This window comes from Vulpes vulpes, chromosome 2, assembly GCF_048418805.1.
Source record: "Vulpes vulpes isolate BD-2025 chromosome 2, VulVul3, whole genome shotgun sequence".
NCBI lineage: Eukaryota > Metazoa > Chordata > Mammalia > Carnivora > Canidae > Vulpes > Vulpes vulpes.
Genome location: NC_132781.1, coordinates 107,571,311 through 107,593,711, shown reverse-complemented (window position 1 = coordinate 107,593,711; position 22,401 = coordinate 107,571,311). Strand labels below are relative to the sequence as shown.

The 22,401-nt window shown below is 49.5% G+C and overlaps 1 protein-coding gene across 11 annotated transcripts in view; it reads right to left on the bottom strand.

Moving 5' to 3' along the window:
* Nucleotides 1–1,430: 1,430 nt before the first annotated feature.
* The window catches only part of FRMD4A (FERM domain containing 4A), a 614,318-nt gene continuing 593,347 nt past the window's right edge, over nucleotides 1,431–22,401 (bottom strand). For 7 of the 11 annotated variants that reach the window (XM_072749470.1, XM_072749471.1, XM_072749468.1 and 4 more), the window contains 2 exons: nucleotides 20,721–20,817; nucleotides 3,520–4,652 (listed from right to left, as the gene is read on the bottom strand). In XM_072749470.1, the coding sequence (XP_072605571.1) occupies nucleotides 4,550–4,652; nucleotides 20,721–20,817 (200 nt within the window). In that variant the 3' untranslated portion in view covers nucleotides 3,520–4,549. Of the gene's footprint in view, nucleotides 4,653–18,441; nucleotides 18,514–20,720; nucleotides 20,818–22,401 lie in introns of all 11 variants that reach the window. The other 4 variants (XM_072749476.1, XM_072749477.1, XM_072749469.1 and 1 more) reach the window with 1 other exon arrangement.

The following is a 22,401-nucleotide window of genomic DNA, read 5'->3' as shown; positions in this document are numbered from 1 at the left end:
CTGTGTGGACTCCTGCTCTTCGGAGGGACAGCGGCTATGAGGGTCGGGGGGGGGATACTGTGCAAGGGGAAGAGGGCGTAGCAGGTTCTTTCCCTCTTCACGGCCACGTCTGCCACCAGCCGGCTCCTGGACGCGGGTGGCAGTGACACGCCATCGACACGCGGTGGTCTCTTCCCCTTGGACGCACCTGAATCTTCTCCTTGCCTTTAACGTTGGCAGCTTTGTTTCCCCTCGCGTGGTAGTTGTGCCTGGGTCTCCTCTGTGTGAGCGTGAGCTCTCCAAGACCCCGACTCCTCCCCAGACTCGCAGTGGGTGGTGCTCCTCAGCCCCGCCAGTGGTCCCCGCTGGAGAGGAGAGGAGTTTGCCAGCGAGCTCTCGGCTCTGGCATCCTGGGAGGATGCGGCAGGAGGCCCGGGCTATTTTTAATGCTTCATGGAACCCCTCTGTCAGCACTGGGTAAGGGTGGTGCGCGGCGTCCAGGTGGGGACAAGGGAAAGAAAGGTCTTCGTGTGCCAGCCCTGGACAGTCAGAGCTTCAGGAGGAGACGCAGGATTTATTTCCGGAGCTGTGACATGTTTAGACGTAAAAGCTTAGGGAAGATCTCCGCCTGATGTGAGCGCTGATTACCTTGCGGTACTGAGCTGCGATTTGCTTTCCCGAAAGGCTTCGGAAGCGCAGTGTCCTACGGGCTTGCTCCCGGCCTGCTCTGCGCTCTCTGGACTGTCTCATCCTTGGCAGCAGTTAGGCTCGCTCAGCACGGCCGGTGCTTTGGCTCGGGCTCTCCGTGCAGGGGGTGCTCTCGGCCTCCAGACCTCGGGGTCCTGTAGTGAAGAGTTGCCTGTTGGGTCGGGCCAGGCTGCAGGTTGAGCAGGCCGGGGGCCGGTTTGTCGTTGAGCGTGGGGCTGTCTGTGCCCGGGTCCCCACAGGCTGTTGCGCTGGTGATGCCACGCAGATGGTAGGTGCCTGGGTCCGAGCGCAGGCCAAGGAGCGGTGCTGGTGAAGAGCATCCCCTTCCTGCTGTGTCCCTGCCGGGTGCAGAGGCCACGATCTGGATCTCCAAAGCCCACGATCCCTCAGGGTTTCTTCCACCACATCCTGTTCCGTGGGCACAGGATCCATGCCTGGCATGAACCACATATGGCGAACTACTGGGAATGGACAGAGACTGACCTCTAACCTCAGATCCCTTTTTGTGGCAGGAATACATGATTGAGGATGTATTATCTTGTATCATTAGCAAGGCCATCAGAGTAAGGGAGAGGTAGCCTCGACCACAGACTGAGCTCGTCTGTATCTCGCAAGCCAATAGGGACACCAGCTTTCAACTGAGTGGGGGGAAAAAAAAAAGAGTTCCACAAGGCCACAGGCACCCGAATTAGAGTCCCAGAGCATTATCACTTAGAAACAAAATCTCCAAGAGGCAGCTGAGATCTTTTCATTTTGAAAATGCTTTAATAAGTGTTGACAACACTGTTTTGCAAAATGTAAAGGTACTATACAAATTCTTAATACAAAAAGAATAAATTAAAAGCAGACTTCTTTTTAATTCTGCAACTCTGTCTACAACATACATCCTTGTCATTGATTACAGTTGAACAGAATCCAGTAAAATCATTGTACATGCTCTACAGTCAGTTTCAGGAGCAACCTAATCCTTTCTCCCCATTATTAAACTAGAGTCCATTTTACACAACGTGTAATAAACTATTGACATTAATGTATATGTCAGACTTTACACCTAGTTAACTAAGCAGTAACTGGTCATCTGATAGCACCTGGAGGGGGTTTGCTATGTTTAGAACTAACACTGAATGAAAACAAATTGGAATTTTAACAGTTTCAACACTCACCTGCATATAATAAAATAAAAAATCCACCTGTCTCACAACAAGGTCTGATGTAGGTGTTCCCACCAGTCTTTAGACTACACAGGCAACTTCCTACATGCATCCAAAGAATCCAGTGGGGCTTTCTATCAGACCAGGGGCTTCATATTCCCTCTCATTTTGTTTTAAAGAAGTACGGATCTGTGCAGAGCTCGCAAGTGCTTGTTTGCGGCAGCTCCCGTTCCCCACCACACTGATCAGGAGTCACGTTGGCCTCCAAGGACTAACATCTGTACGTGCTGTAGAGACTGAACGCAGCTCAACAGTAAAACCTGTTGTACTTCATTTCTGTCTTTGCTACCAGACTATCGTGGTGTTGGCCTGAACTCTAATTCCCCTCCCACTCCATTCCCTTCTGCCTCCTGAATCCAAAACCCAAGTGCTGAGGAAGTGATCTCCTCTCCCATTCCCTGTAACCTGCCTGGGCCCAAAGCGTGATCCGATGGACTGCAGACCAGATTGGGAACTAAGGTGCGGGCTGGGTCCTGCAGCCACGTGACCTTGCCGCCTCCTGTTTCTCTGGACTTTTCCTATTGCACACAGTTCAGTCTGATGACCCGTGTGTCTTGGCCTGAAGTATAATGTTGTGAATGGGCAAGTTGGGAAAAAACCTGTGGCTGTAGCTCTACCCACCCCCTCCATCCCCAGAATCAGTTAATAACATTAGAACCAGTTGTGTTTATCCTACAGGGTTAACCCAAGTGTTCTGTGAATATCCATCCCTTCCTCAAGGTGTGTCACCAATGCAGTGCACACAGGCCTGGGGGAACCAGGCCCTGAATTGTCCAGAGCGGTCCCAGGGTGCCGTGAGCCCTCAGCATGAGCCCACAGAGCTTTCCAAGCTGCAAGAGAAGGAGCATGGTTAAACTTTAGTGTCCATCTTACCTCCTGGTCTGGTAAAGTCTCATTGTCCTTGGATTACACATACATTAAAAACAAACAAACAAAAAACAAACAAAAAAAAAAGGATTTTTCTTTTTATGCTAAAGCTAACTGCAGTTCTGCTTTCCCACAAAACTACCCACCCCAGCTCCTGTCCCTGGCTGTCAAATGCCTTTCCAATAGGAAGTCATTACAAGTGAGAAAAAAGATCCCTCCCCCCGCCCCCCCACTTGCGCCAATAAGCACAGCGTACCACCTCCGTGGAGACCGTGTTTGTGCCATTTTGAATAACCCAACTAAGAGTGTGCGCTTGTTACGATTATAAAAGTATTTTTGAGGCCTTTGAAGATTGATGGCTTTCCAGTTGTGTCCTAAGCATAGCTCAAAACACATGTAAACGTGCAGCTCCCATACACCTCTTCCTTGCTCTCTGGGTTCTGCGGACGACTGCGGTACGTCCAGGTGGCTGCCGACGCCGGCGGCAGGTGGGCCCTCTGGGAGCTGGCGTGATCTTCAGCCCCGCTCCGCCTGCTTGCTAGTAGACACATGAGTAAACTCTTTCTACCTAAGGGCATAGTTGGGTTCTTGGAATAAGTGACACATTGGTAACCGGGTGCCGAGAGAAGTCGGGTCTGAGCTCTTTGTCACACAAGTGCTAACGAATAGAAAATGAGCCACGACAGTTAAACACTCGAATGGATCGCGATGTGCTTTTTCCCTTGGTTTCCCATAAAAAATAAAATCAAACACCTTGTGCAAAACAATAGGACACACTTTTACTGCTTGTTTTAATGAGAGAGAAGCGCTTTTGGCAATCCCCACCTTCCGTTTCCTACGGATCCCACAGGGCGAGCAGCTGAGCGCGGTGGGCATGGACGCGGCCCCTGCGGACCGGGTGGCCGGCTCCTCCCGCAGGCCTGTCCTCCACGTCCGCACCTGGGGCCCCACGTCAGCCACGCCCGTGGACTCCCTCGACTGGACCATCATACTGGGTTAGTTTTCCAGGCTCTGGCCTGAGAGAGAAGGTGGACCGTTAAGGGAGAGGGAGGAGGAGGGGAAACAATTTACAAATGGTTGACTTTCACTTGTGATGAGTAGTAGCGGTTGAGACTTTAAAAGATTTCATTGCAGAACGAATGTCTTCCTCTTGGCCCCTCGTATTTTTTTGTTTATTTTTAATTTTTTTTTTTTAATCTTTGGCAGCATAGAACTGATTGTGATCCTCGGATGCATCTCTGACACGGTAAGCTTCCTTTCTCCTTCTCCCCCTCCCCCGACAGCCACTCCTCAGGGAATATTTCAAGTGTCAACTGCGTGTTCCCCGCGCGGCGCATGCGCGAGGCGTCCTCTTCACCAGGTGCCTGGTGGGCCTGCGGGTGGCAGGCTGACCACCGCTTCGTCATCCTTCTGGATCACCCTGTACGGAAGTCCCCTTTCCTGTTCTCATGCCACTTGTCCGCGGGAATTGGACGGCAGCTCCCTTCCCTGATGGTTCCCGGCCTGGGGGCTGTCACGGCAGGGGGAGGCCACCAAGGTGCCGTTGAGGATTGGTGCCTGGCTCTCCGTGGGCGGGAGCGCCAGGGGACACACAGTGGGACCGGAACCCTCCAGAATGTCTCCTCAGTCAGGTTTTTGAGGGTGAAGGGGACGCGGAGACGGGAGAAAGAAAGTGCTGAGGGCCAAAGCTGGTGCAGGGTGACAGTGCGTCTGGGTAAGGCAAATGAGAGGCAGTGAGGTGATCTCTGAATGGCGTTGAGGCGGTCAGGTCGAGGCCGGCTGGCTCACACGAGGGTCCCGGGCTTGGCTTTCTCCTGCCCGTACCACTGGACGTCGGCTAGTTCTGGATAGAGGGAGGCATCCAGGAAACAGCTGTCAGTGCAGCTCCTGCAGGGAACCAAGGGGAGGAGCTGGTTAGTGGAGGGGAGGCCAGGCGTCGGCCGAGGGCGGGACGGGCGCCTTTGCTGCCCAGGCCCGGGGCCGGGTGGTTGTCCTGTCCACGGGGAGGCCGGCCCGCGCCCGGGAAACCTGGGCCCCGGGGGAGGAGGGTGGCGGCGGCCCGGGAGCTTCCACGGCTGCTCTTTACAGAGACATGTAATGTATAGCGGGGTGCCAGCCCGGTGGCTCAGTCGGTGGAGCGTCCGCCTACGGCCCAGGGCGGGATCCCGGGCCCTGGGGTCAGCCCCACATCAGGCTCCCTGCTCGGCGGGGAGCCTGCCTCTCCTCGGCCTGCCGCTTGTGCGCGCGCTCTCTGGGGGCTCTCCCCAAATCTTTACATTTTTAACTAGAATGAAAACAAGAGACTTGTGAACATCCCTCAGGCACACCTCACCACGGAGGCTGGGGAGAGGGAAAGCGGTGAGGACACAGATGTGCCGAAGCCAATAAGCACTACTAGGAACAGCAGCCCCTTTCTGAGCCCCACCTGGCAGTTCCAGGCTAAAAGCGAAGGTGAGACTTCACCCCCACGGCCACAGAAAGGGGGTGGCGTTCGCCCGGCAGGTGTCAGTGTCAGGAGGCGGGCTGAGGAGATGAAGGTGACCCCCCCCCCCCCCCCCCCGCCGCGCGCCTGGTGGCCACCCTGGTGCTGGCTGGCTCCTCTCTGGGCTCTCTGGGCCCAGCAGAGGTGCAGCCTGGAGCGCCTGTGTCCCTAGCGTAACTCCTCGTACCCTCTGCGCGCTGATCTGGCCTGATTCCTACCGGGATGAAACCGGGGGCCCTGAGCCTCCTGGGGTTGAAGTGACACCGCCCCGAATGACAGGGCCTGTGCCTCGGGGTTGTCAGGTCTGTGTGTCTTTAATGCCCCAGAGCCGATGCCGCCTCGGGGTAGAGATGCCGACCCACAGGGGACATATGCTGTATTTTGAGGGACAGTCCTGCCCTAACTCCCCGCGGTCCTGGTGGTGCCCTCTGCTCCCCCCCCCTCCGGGTGAACAGGTGACCCAGGGGGCCACTTAGAATCCTCAGGTCACAGTCCCTGGTTCACCCAACAGCAGAGGCCCAAGCAGCCTTCCCCCAAGGAGGATGTGTTACTTCCCGAGACTATAGTTAGCAGGAGCAGGAAGCAGGGACAGACGAGAGACAACTAGCAAGCTCTAGCTGCGCTTCTGCCCCAACCACGAGACAGGCTCCATGCAGCAAAACTCATTCGTTTCTAAAAGAACAGCTGGATCCAAACTGTGTTTCTGGAAGTCGGAATAAATTAGGGTTACCTGCTCAGATGGCTAGTGCAGCTGTGGAGAGGACATTTAAGATTGTCATTCACCCAAGTTCCAAATAGCCTTCCCCCTCTTTTTTTTCTTCCTGGTAGGAATGACCTCCTTGACATTCACACTTTAAAGAAATGGCCCACAGGATAGTTCCTGGAGGAGACCCATGGAGCATTTCTGTCTCAGACACACGGAAAGAAGGCAAGTTTCTCCAGGAAGGATTTGGTTTCCTAAATCCAGAGTTTTAAAAAATACAAAGCCTTTTGAGGTGAATAGGGGAGGTTTGGGCATTGGAACCCTGTTAGTGTTCCGTAAAGATGGTGTTTGCAAGACCGGGTCACTTGTTTTGAGTTCCTCAAGGAACTGGGATGGCAACTGGATTGAGTAAAAGCCAGTAAGATCTTTAAGAAACAAAATTCAGCTGAGTAAATTTTAAACAGTTTGGTGGCAGTGGTGGGGACCCTTGGGGCTCCCAAGGAGACTTCAGACAGCTTCAGGAACACAGGCAGTGGTGCCTGAGGACCCCGTGCCGTCTCGTGGTCACCCCTTCTGAGTTAAGCTTCCTGGTGCAGTGTTAACAAGGCCTCAGTCCTTGCTCGTCTGCAGTCTGGGGCCAGGGCTGGGAGGGCCAGCTGCAGCCCCAGTCCCAGCCCTTGGCTGGACCCCAGCACCCATTCGTTGGGGCGTGCTGGCTGCGTCCAGAGTGCCAGGGTGGGAACTGCTGGCTGGTGCACACTTCAGGCCTTCTCTGGGCCAGTCCAAGTATCGTGTCTCAGGTCACTGTGGGTGAGGTGAGGGAGTGACAGATGTGTTGGTACTAGAATCTCTGGAGCCAACGCTGCACAACTGGGGGACAGAGGTCAAGCACTTAAAAAAGCCACTAGAGCCCCGGTCACCTAACCCGACCCCCGAGCTGGGGCAGGTGGCTGACGGAATGGGTCAGACGGACAGCAAGTCACCCGTCAACCTCAAGGACACTTCCACGCCACGAGGTGCACACGTGAACCACCCCAAGGTCCCCTGCCCGGCGGCACGGCCCCCAAGGACCTGCGTGTGCCACCTTCCGGTACAGCCGCTTCTTTCCCCGTAGGAGCTGCGGCCCGGGAGTGGTAGGTCCCTGCCAAGACCGCAGGATCTCGGTAAACCAAGCTGGGATCACAGCAGCCGCCGGGAAGCAAAACCCGAGCATGCGAAGTGGAGGCTGGCGCGCACGCGGCCTCAGAAGAGGAACACACCTGCCCAGGGTCCCCTCAAGCCGGGCACTGGGGCCGTGGGCATTTTGTGCTGAATAGTTCTGGTCTCTCAGGCACACGGACCAGCGCTACTGAAGACAACCTAGAATTCCAGCAGTCATTACGAGGAATGTTCCAGTTAGACAAGTTCATTCAAGTGCACGTGGATGCAAGGGCTCCCAGACGAATAGGATGCCCATTGTAATCGGCATGCAGAAACCTCTAGAAGCCTCCGAAATTCTGAAACTCCTTCATGTAAAGACTCATCGTAAAAAAGGTAATGAAAAGTGAAAGAAGCCGTACGTAAAACAGAAGACCGTCCGCCTGCTGCTCCCCTTTAACCTCCTTTACTCGGCCGTTAATCCTCCATCTGTGTGGTCTTTCCGCTCGCAAGAGACCCTACGACCACACAGAGTGTGTCCATCAGAGGAGGGTCCCCACATGGGGCCCCCGCGAGGCCGACAGGATGCTGAGGGAGTCTCTTCTGCTACCAGTTATTCCTGAAAAAAGGGGCACCTGTCGGACTCCGGCAGCACATGGGTTATACTGTGTACTTTAAACCCGACCCGCTCCGGAGCCCACGGGTGGCAATCCTGGAAAAACCGGGAGAAGCCAGCAAAGGGCGAGGATCCTTACCAGCGTCCCTCTCCCGAATCTCTGCAGCCCACCCGAGAGGAAGGTAACATCGCACATCCCTTCCTTTCCACCTCCAGATCCACGGGTTTGATCCTCTCTCTCCCGGGGACCGCCTCTGGCCTCGTCTACTGTGTCCTGAGAGCCTGGTGACCGTGACGCTGGGGGCCCCAGTGTATGGCCAGGCAGAAATGTGGCTTGAACTCCATGTGTGCCTGGGCTCCCACGGCTTATCGCCAGTCCTCAGCCTTTGCTGTTGGTCCTCCCTGGGAGTGGCTCTGGTCTTGGGAGAGTGGCATTCCTTATACCCCCTCTGAGGGCACCTCTGGAGTCCGTGACGATGTTCAACACTAGCGGGAATATTTACTATTGGAGCTCAAACCTGACAAGATAGCTGAAAGGATTAAGTAGCTCTATGATCAGAAGTTGGCCACCCTGGAAACACACAGTCATCTTCAGTGCCTGACAGCAACTCTTTGGGGGCTCTCTCCCCCAAGCTGAAATGAAACCGTGGACCCAGAGGGAAAGAAAAACATTCTGAAGCCATTTGTGGAAGGATTTACCAGAATAAGCCAGAGACTAAGCTCTAGATCTAGAACATAGGATTCTTGATTTCCATCCTAGCTGAGGATCTCTCAGATACAAAGAAACTGAAGATAATGGAGTAGGCTGCAGGGTCAGCCTGTGCGGTCACTCCGGTTGGAACCCAACTGAAGAATTAACAGTGGGGGACCCTGTCTGAGAACAAATAAAGTCTCTATCAGAACAAACGTAGCTCTAGTACCAAGTCAGAGCCACCTGTCAATCTTACCACACCCCAAACCTTCCCTAACCATCTCAGAAGGCCTGCAGGTATTTTCAAAGATCTGGATTTAAGAAACAAAGCTCTTCTATGAGATGGATGATGGAAAATTTGTACTTGCAGGAATTTCCCTTAGAAGTCATCTTCAGGGAGGTAATTCTGCCAGAAGGAAAAAAAAAAAAAAAAAGGAGGGAAGGCTATTTGGAACTTAGGTGCATGACTTTCTCCACAACTGTGTTAGCCACCTAAGCAGGTAACTTTAATTTTTTCCAGTTTCCAGAAATGCAACTTGGATCCAGCTGTTCTTTTGTAAACTAGTCAGTTTTGCACGTTCATACTGGTCTCATGACTAAAACTTAAAATGAAAGCTGTGAGATCTCTATGTCTAGGCATGCATGTTGTAAATGGTGACATTTTTCTATCTCTGGATGGTGCTGCCAAAGTTAATTTGTAAAAGTTTTAATTAATTGGCTTATTAAGTTGACTTATTAAACTGTCACAAATACAGAAGCCACATATTTGTCAAATTCATATGATCTAGGATAATCCTAAGTAAAAGCTAGTTCAAGTTTGTAGGTTTAAAGTAGGAATGCCTTTGTTATCAGCATTAAATGTAACATAGAGATACAGCTTTTAGTGATTTGAATTCATGTTATCTCTGTTACCAAACTTGTTAGCAAGGAAGGTACTTTAATGTCTTGAGAAGTTTCATGATACGTAATTAAGTGAACAAATACGTATCGGTCATGGTCTCTGTTTCTCACTGGGTAGCAGCTTTCCTTGTCAACAAACCACTGCCAGTTTTGTAGTGAAAAAATTATTTGAGAACACCATCAGGGTGACCCCCCCCAGTTTTGTGTGGTCACCTTCCTGGCCCAGTAATCCCAGAGCACGTACAGTCTTTCCTCTGCGGCGATATGCCTTATCATCTTCACTCCCCAGGACGAGAAGAAAGGACTAATGGTGTCATTAAAATTCCATTAGGAAACTTCTGGAATTTCTCTGGACCAAGATGCTATGACTGGTCCTTTTGCATCTAGCGTCCTAATCCTTTTGAAAAGTTTGCTCCCTACAGAATGGTAACTGGCAGATCCACGCATCTGCCTCCTTCCCTGTACTCTGACTCTCCGATTGTCCAATAAGACCTATTAAAATATTGCCACTTACTCTGTTGCCAGAAACATCTGACACAAGTTCAAGAAGCTTATGCTGAACAAGAATACACCTTGGGGGGATCCTTGGGTGGCTCAGCGGTTTAGCGCCTGCCTTCAGCCCAGGGTGTGATCCTGGAGTTCCAGGATCGAGTCCCATATTGGCTCCCTGCATGGAGCCTGCTTCTCCCTCTGCCTCTCTCTCATTCCCGCTCTGTCTCTCATGAATAAATAAATAAATAAAAAACAAAACAACACACCCTGACCTCCGAAGTCCCTTCATGAGCCACGTCCTGGAGAATACTCACACTGTAGGAGATATCAGGTAAAGGACTCCCTCTCCCCTAGGTTGAAAGGAGCTTGCTGCTTACCAATTCCTGCATCTGCCCCTGGATTCATCTGTCCCGATTACAGACTCACGGGACCTGAAGGGAGCTGCGAAATCACTGGTGCTCTCAAACTTAAGATCTCTGGTGCCAGCAGCCGATGCATCGGATCGAGCCTGCTCTCCCAAGATGTCGGACCGGGCCTGTATCACTGGTTCTCCTTTACCATGAAATGATGGGCAAAAATTCATCAGACTCCTCCACTTCTGTGTTTTTCTTCCTCTTGTTTGCTCTTTCCTGTTGCTCCTTGACTTGGAAAGACTGTACCCTCCTCTTTACCTCCCAGGCAATTGCCAAGGGAGATAACCTCTCAGACTGCTGGATTTGCCTTTGAAACCTGATCTGTCCATGATGATGGAGGCCCCCCATCCCCCGCCCCACGACAGTTTATATAAACTTCTTTAAAGTCAAGCTTCCCAGCACCTTGTTTTTTTATCTTTCTCTGATGATACCTGTATCTGGCATTAGATACAGATACCTCTGCTCACCACAGTACATGGGCACCACCATGTTCTTATGATTATCTAAATCAGATCTACCCCTGATCACAAAGAATTTTCACCAGAAGCAGCACCTGCTTTTGCAAGGAATTTAGAGCCACTCTTTATTTCAAGGTTAGGAGATTGGCTTCCTGAATGTGCCTAAAACCTAACTGACTCTGGGCTTGAACAAGCAAATGTGACAATCTATACAAACGAGTCACTGTATTAACAGTGCTGAAGAGACTGTTAGGAATGCCTAACAGTGGCTAAATCAGTTAAGCATGTCCTTTGGCTCAGGTCATGATGTCCAGGTCCTGGGATGAGCCCCACGAGCAGGGATGAGCCTCCCTGCTCCCGGGAGCCCACTTCTCCTTCTCCCTCTGCCCCTCCTCCCTGCTCATGCACTCTCTCTCTCTCAAATGAATACAATCTTTAAAACCAACAAAACAATGCTGTTTTAGCAGGAGTGGTCTGTGCCCCGACAGGATTCCTCTTTGTCCGGGGTGGTCATCATTCTCCTGGACCTACGAGTGCCCAGACTGGCATATACGCAGGCAATATCTCTTCGGTTCTCTCACTGTACCCCTAACTGTCCACAGCCAAACTGAGCCACCTCCTTGCTCAACTCTCCTGAATTTACACTGTCAAGTTAGAGGAAACCGGGAAGCATTCACGATCCCTATTTCCCTGGTTAGGAGTGGGTGCAAATGAGGACAGGACCCCAAACTTCACTTTAATCCATCAAGCCACTGCCAACTCTAATGCTCCGGCCAAAGCCGCCCAGCATAACTCCCTAGATTCTCTACCTAAAATTGTCTTTGATCGTCAGCCAGCCCTTCAGCCTTAGCTGAACAGGATGTATGCGTCATAATCAATCAACACTCAGACTTGGATTAACACTTCTGGGGACGTCGAGGTTCCCACTGGTTACAACAGTTGGACACTGGAAGTCCAATCTGACTCATCTTGACATTTTGATTCATTCAGCTGATTCCCAATAAGATTAGGCTTATGGCTTAAATCTATGCTACAATTGGGTCTTTCTATCCTGTCATTTTGTGTTGTGATTTTTTTAACTTACTAAGTTATCCTGGTTTTGTAAAAATAACAAACTTGAGAGCATTTCAAAGCCTTGGGGAAGCAAATGTCTTACATGTATACCCTTGACAAAGTCTCCTTGCCTTGACCTGCTGCTTTGACCTAGTGTAAGAAGTTGCTCAAGTGTGGCCTTTTGCTTGCTGCTCTTCCTGAAGCAGCTCTCACCCTGAAAAAGGGGTCCATTCATGGCATGGTGAAGAAAAAGAAACAACGTGAAGAACCTTCATCAAAAGGCAAAGTCCATGCAAAAAACACTTGGCAATGTGTACTGGGTGACTGCTGGATCAAATAGGGGAAATGTAGAACCAAACTAAGATGGAATTATGTCAAAGACATAATGTCACTTATGTCAAGGACAAAACGGAGACCATCAATGCAGGTTCTTATAGGAAACATAAGCTATCCTTACACAAATGACGCTCTTCCCATAAATCAGCAAAGGAAATGATGGGCAAAAATTCCACGCCCTTCTGAACTTCCCTGACCCCTGCCAATACGCATAGTCTGGTTTTTGACGTTGCTGCTTGTTCAAATGGGGCCAATGAAATCCACTTTCCAGTTCCCTCCTCTGGGGCACAAGACACCCGAGGATGGTCTTCCTCGGCTCCAAGGGACTTGGACTCAAGGAAAAAAAAAAAAGGGGGAAAATAATGCCTAAACAACATGGTTGATCAGCAATGCTTTCTGCAAAAGATCCTGAGCAAGAGTGGGGAATGTGAAAGGATTTCAATCTAAAATGAAACCAGAGGATAGGAAATTAAAGAATCTCATGCATGTGCCCTCAGAACTCAGAGACTGATTTTCCATAAATGCCCGACTTACAGAAGACTGAGACTTACTGCCTAACCAGCGAACATATGCTTAGGATCTCCTCCTGTCCTCCAGCCCATGAATGTGTTTACACTCTGGCTAGACTTCTCCCTCTTCGCACTCTTTGCAAATCCAGGTGGCCCCCAGCCCTCAGCGCCCACCTGTAGCTTGCTACAGCCTGCATTTCCCAAACTGAATTTTTCCGCCATCCCCAAATAAACTCAATTTCCGGTAATTTGAGCTTGCCTCAGTGGGCCTCCTTATTGAGGTTGTTAGACATTATTGGGAACATTCCAGTTAGACAAGTTCATTCATTTAAGTGAACCTGAAAGCAAGGTTTGCCAAATGAAACTGGATGAATTACTTTTTTTCACTGGCATGTGGAAGGCTCCAGAAGGCTTCATGATTCCAAAATAGCTTCATTAAAAGAGTCACTCCAAGAGGATAATGAAAAATGAAAGAAGAGGAAGCTAAAACCAAAGACGATAAGACTGACATGGTCTTACTACTTCCCTTTAACCTCTTTTACTTCTGAGTACTCATGATCTAACTAATCCTCTGAAGTGCCTTTCCCTCTGGAGAGACCACATGGTCGTAAGCAAAAGTCTGCCCTGTTACTGGCCCCAAAGGTGGGCCTGCACAGGAGCCCTACTCATAGTTGACGGGACTCTGAGGGGTTTTCTGGTCACCTGCTACCGGTTACTCCATGAAACGGCCAACAGAAAACTACAACTGAAATTCATGGAAAGCCTTGTCCAATTCTGGAAGATACCAGGGCTATACGCTCTACTTCAAGCCCCACTTGCTTAGGAGCCTACGGAGAGGGCCCAGGAAAAGTGGCAGAAGCTGGCAAAGGAGAGTCGGCTTCCCTGATTTCTTAGGAATTGAGTCTTTTATAAGAACAGAAGTGCAGCGATTCGAGTGGAAGCAATTCAGAGCCGGCCTAGCATTTTTACCAAGCCCCAAACTCTCCCATCTATCTCAATAGGCTTAGAGTTACCGTGAAATTCTGGCCTCAGGACAATAAAACTCCATCTTGGAGGAACTTGTGCTTCCTCTGTGCTGTCGCGATGTAAGTGTTCTGTATGGTCTTCTCTAGGAACCCAGGTTATTCTTATCAAAAGGGAAAAGGAGCCCGGGGAGTGGGGCTGGAAAGGTTATTTTGAAACTAAGCAAATGAAAAATCTTGTCTTCACAAACATGTGAAAAGTTTAAGCCATGTCACCCTGTCATCTTAACCTTTTGCCAAAAGTACAATTTGGATCCAACCATTCTTTTTTAAACTGGTGGGTTTTGCATTATTTCCCGGTCTCATAGCTAAAAAATTTAAAACAAAAGCTGTAAGATCTTTGTTTCTATGATTTTGTACGTCTGTGCATGCAAGTTACACAGGTGTGAGCTTCTTTCCTCTGGAGGTATTACCAAAATTAATTTTTCAAGAGCTCCATTTAATTGGCTTAAAGACAAACAAGGGCTATACAAATTATGTGTACTCTCAGAATAATAAAAACCCAAATTTCTCTGAGGTTCATGGGATCTAATGTATTCTTAATAAAAGCTAGTTTAAGTTGGTTAGTTTAAATAAAATAGGCATGTCTTTGGAGTTAACAGCATGAAATAGAATACTTCTTTCCTTCCTAGGTTAACTAAAAGTCATATATAAGCTCATGTTCTGTTACAGAATTTGTCACCACCAAGATAATCTGATAGCTAATGCTCACGAGACTGAGTAATCTAAAAATTGTTAACAAGATAATTAAATAGATAAAAATGATAAAGGTTTATAAATGAACTTTTCAATAATTGTTATGCTTATGTTAGGTCTACGTAGAAAATAGTTTCCAAAATCTTTTTGGTAAGTTGAAACCTTAAAGCTACAGTTAAAGGATGGACTTTCCAATGGTATCTAGACAATTTCCAAATAAAATAATGAATTTTTAATTACTGAACACAGATTCATCCACTTCTCACTTCCTTTTACAGAGGGCCTAAAGATATTTGGGTCTCTTAGTAAATAAGTTCTGTGCCATGAGGAAGAATATACTTCTAGAAATCATGAAGTGTCTACATAAGTTTGTCAGTCCACAGAAAGTTGGTGTAAAAAGTTCACAGTTGCTTTTCAGTTTTTACTAGGAATGAGGAATTCTCATCCCTATGTGTAACTAAAATTAGAAATAATAAAAGGAAACAACTGTGGATGAAGAGTAGGCAAGGGAAATAAAATGACTGGTTCTTCCAGAATGAGGGAAAATAAATAAATAAGGAACAAAATCTGAATGGATCTAAAAAAATTTAAGTGGTTTGTGGGAAAGGGATCTTGGGAAGGGAATGTGATGTGTGGTCAGGCTGGCTAAGATGGGAATGGACTTATTTAAGTTTTTAAATGAGTTTTAATATCAAAAGTACACGGATGCAAAAACAGAATTTGGTTTTCTGTTAAAAGAACAAAGTTTTCTTGGACTTTTGGTCTGCTTTTGATAAGCAATTATGAAGGATTCTCCACCTTTTAAGTCATCTGCCTGGACAGCAAAGATTTTGTGTCTTAGCAAAATAATTTACCATGCTTCCTGTGATCTTTATCAAGAAAACTTGGTCTTCTCAATATTAATAGACCCAACTATTTGTTCACGACTACTATTCGCCTTTGTCACTCTGGTTAGGTAGATAATTCTTTCATAAGGATCCGTGATCCTGTCTTCAAACCTGTTGATGTTTTGACAACTTCCCATAACCAACAATGATGTCTTTCTGACCTGAAAGTAACTTTGAGATTTCCCTAGACTGTCCCTGGAAAATCTCCAAGGATTTGTCTTTCACCTTATAAAAGATGTTACACTAATTAGGTTTACTTGCTATGTTAAATTACATGGGAAGCTTTGTCAAATAAGTGATAAAAACGTTCTTAGAGTATTTGTATAGATGTTATTAATATAAATGGTCTTGAAACTGTATGAAGTTTCTAGAAATCTGGTATGTCCTGGTATAATGTTATTCCTAATTCTAGTTATCTTTAAATATTGCGTATCATAGAAGTAACCAAATCTCCTTATCAATTCCATTATAATGAATGAACTCAGACCTGAACACTTTTGTGTTTAGTCATTTACAGCCACTTGTTTGTTTTACTCTGATGATTTTGCAAAACAGACTCATGGAAAACAACCCTACCAAGAACACTCGACCCCTGACACTACTGCCAAATCATAAGGGGTTGAGCCCTGGGTGCACATTTTATGACCGAGGACAGCTCCATCTGACTTCTGGTTCAGTGCAAAAGCAGGAGACCTCAAAGTCAGATTGCCTAGGAAGAGACACAGGGGACATCCAGGTTGACAGCTTTTTCCCAAGGTGTGGGGTTTCCATTCCTCCTTCCCTCTCTGACCATCCTTCCCTAAGTCTTACTCCGTGAAGGTCTTTGATTCTTTTGTCCACCTCTTTCCTGGCCCGAGAAGACAATGCTCCTGTAGCTCTGCCTGTCTCAGGCTTCTGCCTGACTGCCAATGCTTCAGCTTCTCTGGGCCAAACCCGGCCCCTCTCTCTCAGGTCACAGTCCCTGGTGAAGAACCCCAGTCCCAGGCAACTTTGCATCCAAGGTCTGGCCAAAGAAAGGGACTCAAGGCAAGGGTAACCATATAAAACCTCCTGTGGGATCTACAGACCAAGTTTTACTGGCCTCCAAGGCTGCCCTCCTCTGAGCCCTAAGCCCATTCAGTTGGGAATGAGAAGGAAGCATTCATAATTCAAAGTTCATTTCCCTTGCCAGATCCTACGCGCCCCCCAGATAGAAGTGCAAGCAAGGTTGCACTTGGGGACCTCTCCTTCACCCTCACAGCTGGTGCAGAATCGACTGCTAGAGCAAGAGCTGCGCCTCACAAGTTCCTAGGCTCCCTGCCAAAGTCGTTCTGATGATCGGAGAGCCCTCGGTTATCTTTGAGCAGAGGCTGTGCCGCGGCCAACAGCACTTGCTGCTCTTGGACAGATGCTTCTGGGGAAGCCGAGACTCCCCTACACACGATCGGTATGCAAGCCAGCTGGCTAAGAAAGGGACTCCTTCAGTGGGGTCTTGGACATATGTCTGGGTCCTGGGAACCATGGCCCTGAAGTACCCTCTAGACAGTGGGTGTTATTCTGCTCTAATAATGACTCAGTGATGCACGTTTTCCTCTCAAAAGCTTTAAACCACCCAGCAAAGGATCTCTCTAAGAACAGAATTTGAGAAAAGGAACAAAGAGAAAGACCAACATGAAGAATGAACCTGTGAATACCAGGCAGAGATTCAGCAAAAAAACAAAAACAAAACCATAGGAACTGTTAAAAACCAGAAAATAGGCCTGAAATGGAGTCACTCATGCTAAGACCCATTTCACCAAACTGAGATCTGACTTAATGAGTATCAGATCTTCCAGAAATGGAGTTAAACCCGTCAGTCACCTGGTCAGCCCGAGTTAGGTCATGGGCCTGATAGACCCCTGTCATGCCCTAAAGAAAAGTGACTTTGTCCCTTGTTCCTGCTCCCTTCTGCCTGTAAAAGTCTCATTAGCTCCTCTGAGCTCCCTTTGACCTGCTGGATTAGATGCTGCCCAATTCATAAATTGGTGAATAAAGCCAATAGTGTCTTTCAGATTTATTTCCTCAGTTGAATTTTGTTTTTTGAACACCATCTTCCTCTGGAAGGCTAAGCCCCTGTTTTCCTAATCCTTCATCAGCCAACTCGGGGGACTTTCAACAAAAACCGTTCCAGGTCTCTCACCTAATTTGTTCAGGATCTTGGCATACCCTACTTTTTAAGGGAGAAATCTGGCTCTTTCTCTATAGCAAAATGAAGCTTTTTGCTGTTTACCGAACACCTCTGCCTATTGCTGCATCTTTTTGCCCCTGGAATGGCCTCTCCACACCCCTACCTGCCTCCTCAACCCCACGCCAGGCCGTGGAAGCCAGGTTCTAGAGGTGTCTCCCTGAAGCCAGAGTCCTCCTACTCCCCTTGGGATGCTGTAAAGTTTCAGAGTAGTTAATACAGAAGTCCTGCACTTCTTTACTCTCCTTGTATGGCTCCTGTTCAATTTTTCAAGTTGCGGATTTGAACTTGAACTCTGGTCTCAAGCATGGTTCGGGGAACATAGTCAGGGTTCCATTTTTTGGCTGAGTAAGCTTACAACTTGTTTCCACTTCTGAATGGTGTCCTTATCTTTTTAGCTGACTCTTGAAATGCTGTTTAAATTTCACCTGCCAGTTAGATCCTGGTCCCCAGGAGCCACAACCAGACCAGGTGTTAAGCCCACTGTAGCAGTCCTTCGCAAATTTGAAGGTGCATTTGATTCACCCAGGGATCTCATTAAAATGCAGATTCAAATTCAGGAGGCCCAGGAGTCTGGCCTTCCAACAAGCTCCCAGGCGATGATGATTGCAAAGCTCCTGCATGGACCACACTTTGAAAAGCAGGGCATTTGGCAGAGTATACGTCTGTCCCTGCTGGATAAAATCATGGGTGATCTTCAGGGGACTAGGTCAACTAGGTGTGCTTTAGGTGCTTTGAAATGTAAACTGCAGGATGCTCTTCTTTCCATGGACTAAACCATGGTCACTAAGCCAGTGTGTACACAGAATCTGGAAAAGGCTAAAACATACTCTGAGGTCCTTTCTGGGGAGCAGCATTGGGAATATCTACCATCTGATGTAAACACATACATATAAACAGAGCTCCACACATGTCTAGAAATAAGACATAAAAGTAACAGCTCCCACACCATTCAGAATTTTCCTTCTGGAAATTACGAAATGGGCAGGGGGCACACATGCAGCACGTCTGAGATCACACAAACTCATGAGCAGTGAAGGGGGGAGGGCTAGGAGAACCAAACATTCCCTTACGGTACCTCTATTCATCAGTGCTTTGGTGAGTTGGAGACTCAGACCCATCCATAATGGGTGAGTTTTCTGTTGCTTCTCTGAACAAAGGAAAGCAGAAGAAGGAAGAGAAGAGAGGTCATGTTAAAGAGAGGAACTGACACAGACATGATTAGTAGCTTATTAATAATGCTGGAGAGATCAGCTGACTCTACACCCAGGTGTTAGTGACAGAGCGTATCAGCATGCAGAACTTTCACCCCCACGAGTGACTAAAAGGCCTCCTCGGTTCTGTGAGGCAGGCAGGCTTTGGCACTTTTTACCCATTTCTCATTTCCCATTTCCTAAACGCAGAGAAGAGTTACCGGTTGTTAATGATCATTCACCTCCACCTGATAAAGGTTTGCTTCGAGGACCAAAATTGTCTCCAGTTTGTTCACAATCTGTCCTGAGTCCTGACTAGCTCTGGGGTCAAATGCAGGCTTCGAGGTCAGCTCAAGGGTGTGGGCGTTTGAGGCGTGTTCACCAGTTTCAGGCCCGCTGTCGGGTGGTCGGATCAGGGGAGACCGGGCATGGTCCAGAAAATGTGGACGATCCAGACAGCCTGCCACCTGAAGGTCTTTCTTTGGGTGGAATGGTTTGTCCCCTGGGGGGTGTCATCTATACAGCCGACCAGGCCTTTTCTGAGTTTTTCTCAGTGAAACTCTGGGGCCCAAGGCCTGAAGTAGCTGCTGGACCACACAGTATGGAGCTGGTGTGTGGCTGCTACGTAAGGAATGGTTAGGATGGTCTAGAATAAGGACAGGGGTGGGTAGCTGCTGCCCAAAGGCAGAGCAAGGAGTGGGAGTGGACAGGAGATCCCTGCACTTGGAACTGTGGGTTCTCCTGATTGAAAGGGAGTAGGAGGCAGCTGGGGGTATTGCTCCGGCCAGTCAGACTGGGGCAGGCTTCAGAATCCTCGGAGACCTTGTTCAAACCCACCTGCCCAGCCCCACCCCCGCGTTTCTCGTGCAGTAGGTCATGGCTGGGCCCCCAGAGTCTGCATTTCTAACAAGATGCTCCTGCTGCTGGTCTGGGGACAGCACTCAAAGGATCACCTGCCTGGTGGAAAAAGACAAGACTCTGGATGATCAGAGAATGCAGCTTCTTCCAGCTGGATTTTCTGAGCCTCCTCTACAAAACCAAAGGTCTGTGTATTGCCCCTGCGAGGTTGCAGTGAGGAGTACGTGAACTCATCCACGTTAGAAAAAGCTCCCAGCCTCTGGGTACACAGCAAGCAGTCAATAACCATTAGCACCCCTTCACTTCCGTCAAACCCTAAGGCCCCGTTAAAGCCTGGCTTAAAATCACCACAAATGAACAAAAACCAAAAGCTCTGTCAAGCACGGGAGCCTGAAATGTGGTCAGTGGAGCCAATCCGGGTCCTGTTGTTTGGCGATGATCCCACTCACACAGAGCTGTCCCATTTCCCAGACATCCCCACTGGTGCTCCAGCAAACTGGGAAGTGAGTAAAGCTGGAACAAGGGACCCCTCGCTCCTTCACCCAATGGCCACTGACAGAACGTAACATCCAGTTGGAGGTGACGTCCGAGGAGTAGAGGCAGGGATCGTGAGGACAGCAGCTGTCTCTGCTGGACTCCGGGAGCCAGAACATCCTAACTGTCCACGAGATCAGAATGCTCTAGGCCTGCCGCGAAAGCTATAAAAGGACCCGAATTTTGGTTTCGTCCTCCTGCTGTGGACCACTTCCTATGGTTCTCAGAGGACCTGCACCCAATCCCCTTTGTTTGGTGAGAACAAGCAGGTGGCCAGGACAGAGACGGGGCTCTGAGCCTCCTGTCCTCTTCCCTCAGAAACATCCCGACTGCAGGACGGGACACGCCGAGGCGCTTGATGCTCGGATCCTCTCTCCCCTCTCCCTTCTCGCCTGGCCCTTTGAGGCGGCCTGATGGAATCTGAATCCACTCAAATGCTGCCTGGAACTGTGACCACGGAAGTGCAGTCTGACTTCGGGCACCCACCTGCCCCTACGTTCCTGGGACCGCCGCCAGCGCTGAGCGAGAGCCAACAGAACGGCCCGTCTAAAGGGACAGTGATGGAGAAAGCAACCACGTGGGTGGGAGCCGTGTGCACACAGCTTCTTCGGGAAGGAGGCAGCTTCCCGAGAACACACACTCATGATGCTTCTGCTGATAAACCCTCCTGTCACTAGGATCTTATCCTTATTACACCCTTCCTAACAAGTAATGCTAAGGATCATTCTAGAGCCGGTAAGAGGAGGATGGAAGGCCTGAAAAGGGGACTCACCCAGTCTGCCAGGTTAGGATGTGGTGGGGACTGCTCGGGGGCGTCGCTCCAATTTCACTTGACGGTGTTGAGCTTCTCTGGCTTTGAGGTAAGGCAGCTGCAGAGAGGTGACGCAGAAAAGACAGGGGGTCAGACACAGGGCGGGTGAAGGAGCTGAGCTTCCTTCCAGAAATGCCGGTAGGACGCCGCAGCAGGGCCACAGCGGGGAGATACCCGTCCCTCCCCACCGCATTTGGCCATTTCCATTTTCTCTCCCCAAAGCATGCAGCTCCACTCTGAGTCAAGCTGACCTGGGGATCCTCGGTCCCTGCTTTGCACTAGCAGGTGGCCAGAGGGGTGGCGACAGCCGACACTGCGGCAGAGACTCTGAAGGCCCCCCCCCCGAGCTCTGGGGGAGACCTGGGCGGGGCTGAGCCAGAGAGCCCCTTTCTCTGGACACCAGGGAGAGAGGCCTCCAGGCATCTTCAGATGTGGCCCTGGTGTCAAAAATCGTGCTATGAACAGAGAACTTCCAGAAAGGTGCTCAGTACTTGGTCTCTTTGTCATTTTAGGCTTATGATCGACCACCTGGGGACACTTCCAGAGGGTAGGATGTGGGTAGGATTTTTCTAGCTGGGAAAATTCAGTAGCAAGTAAAGCTGCTTGAATGCGTCCTCTGCGTTCCCGGGAAGGATCAGTAAACCTGAGAAACAGCTTCTTAAAATCTGTCCTCTCACGTGTTCCCAGAGAGTTGCTGAGTCTGTCGGTGAGGCCAATCTGTAGGCAGGGCTGCAACCGCGACAGAACAGAAGCACCCCTGCGCCCGCCTGCCAGCTGCGGCTCCTGACGCCGTGAGGGAGGCTCCTGCTCTTTGGTTCGGGTGATGCGTTCATCCGTTCCTCTCAAGGTCCCCCTGGGAAGTCCAGGGCACAATTCTCTGGGCTTATGAGACCGAGGAGGGACACGGAGAAGGCTCTAGGACCTCAAGTCCATGGTTGTCTCGTGGTTGCCCAAATCACTTTTATTCTCATCCCTGGATCCTGTCATTTGGCCAGTGGGCCACAGTAAGGGAGTCGACGGGGACGAAAGGCAGGGGCCCAGAGGTCTGGTGCACCTGGGCACGGGCAGCCAGCCGGTCCTGCCTCTTCGTCCCATTCATTTCAGGTCCCTCCAGTTCCTCAGAGGTGAACCCCCTTTTCTGCCCTCCCCCCAGTCTTGACCTTCACCTAACTTTCTCCTATCTCAGGTAAGGCCCTGACTCAGAGTTCATTCTGTTTGCTATTCATGTTATTCTTCTATTCTTAAAAAGCATTTTACTGGGGGATCCCTGGGTGGCTCAGTGGTTTAGCGCCTGGTGAACCCCCTTTTCTGCCCTCCCCCCAGTCTTGACCTTCACCTAACTTTCTCCCGTCTCAGGTAAGGCCCTGACTCAGAGTTCCTTCTGTTTGCTACTCATGTTATTCTTCTATTCTTAAAAAGCATTTTACTGGGGGATCCCTGGGTGGCTCAGCGGTTTAGCGCCTGGTGAACCCCCTTTTCTGCCCTCTCCCCAGTCTTGACCTTCACCTAACTTTCTCCCATCTCAGGTAAGGCCCTGACTCAGAGTTCCTTCTGTTTGCTATTCATGTTATTCTTCTATTCTTAAAAAGCATTTTACTGGGGGATCCCTGGGTGGCCCAGCGGTTTAGCGCCTGGTGAACCC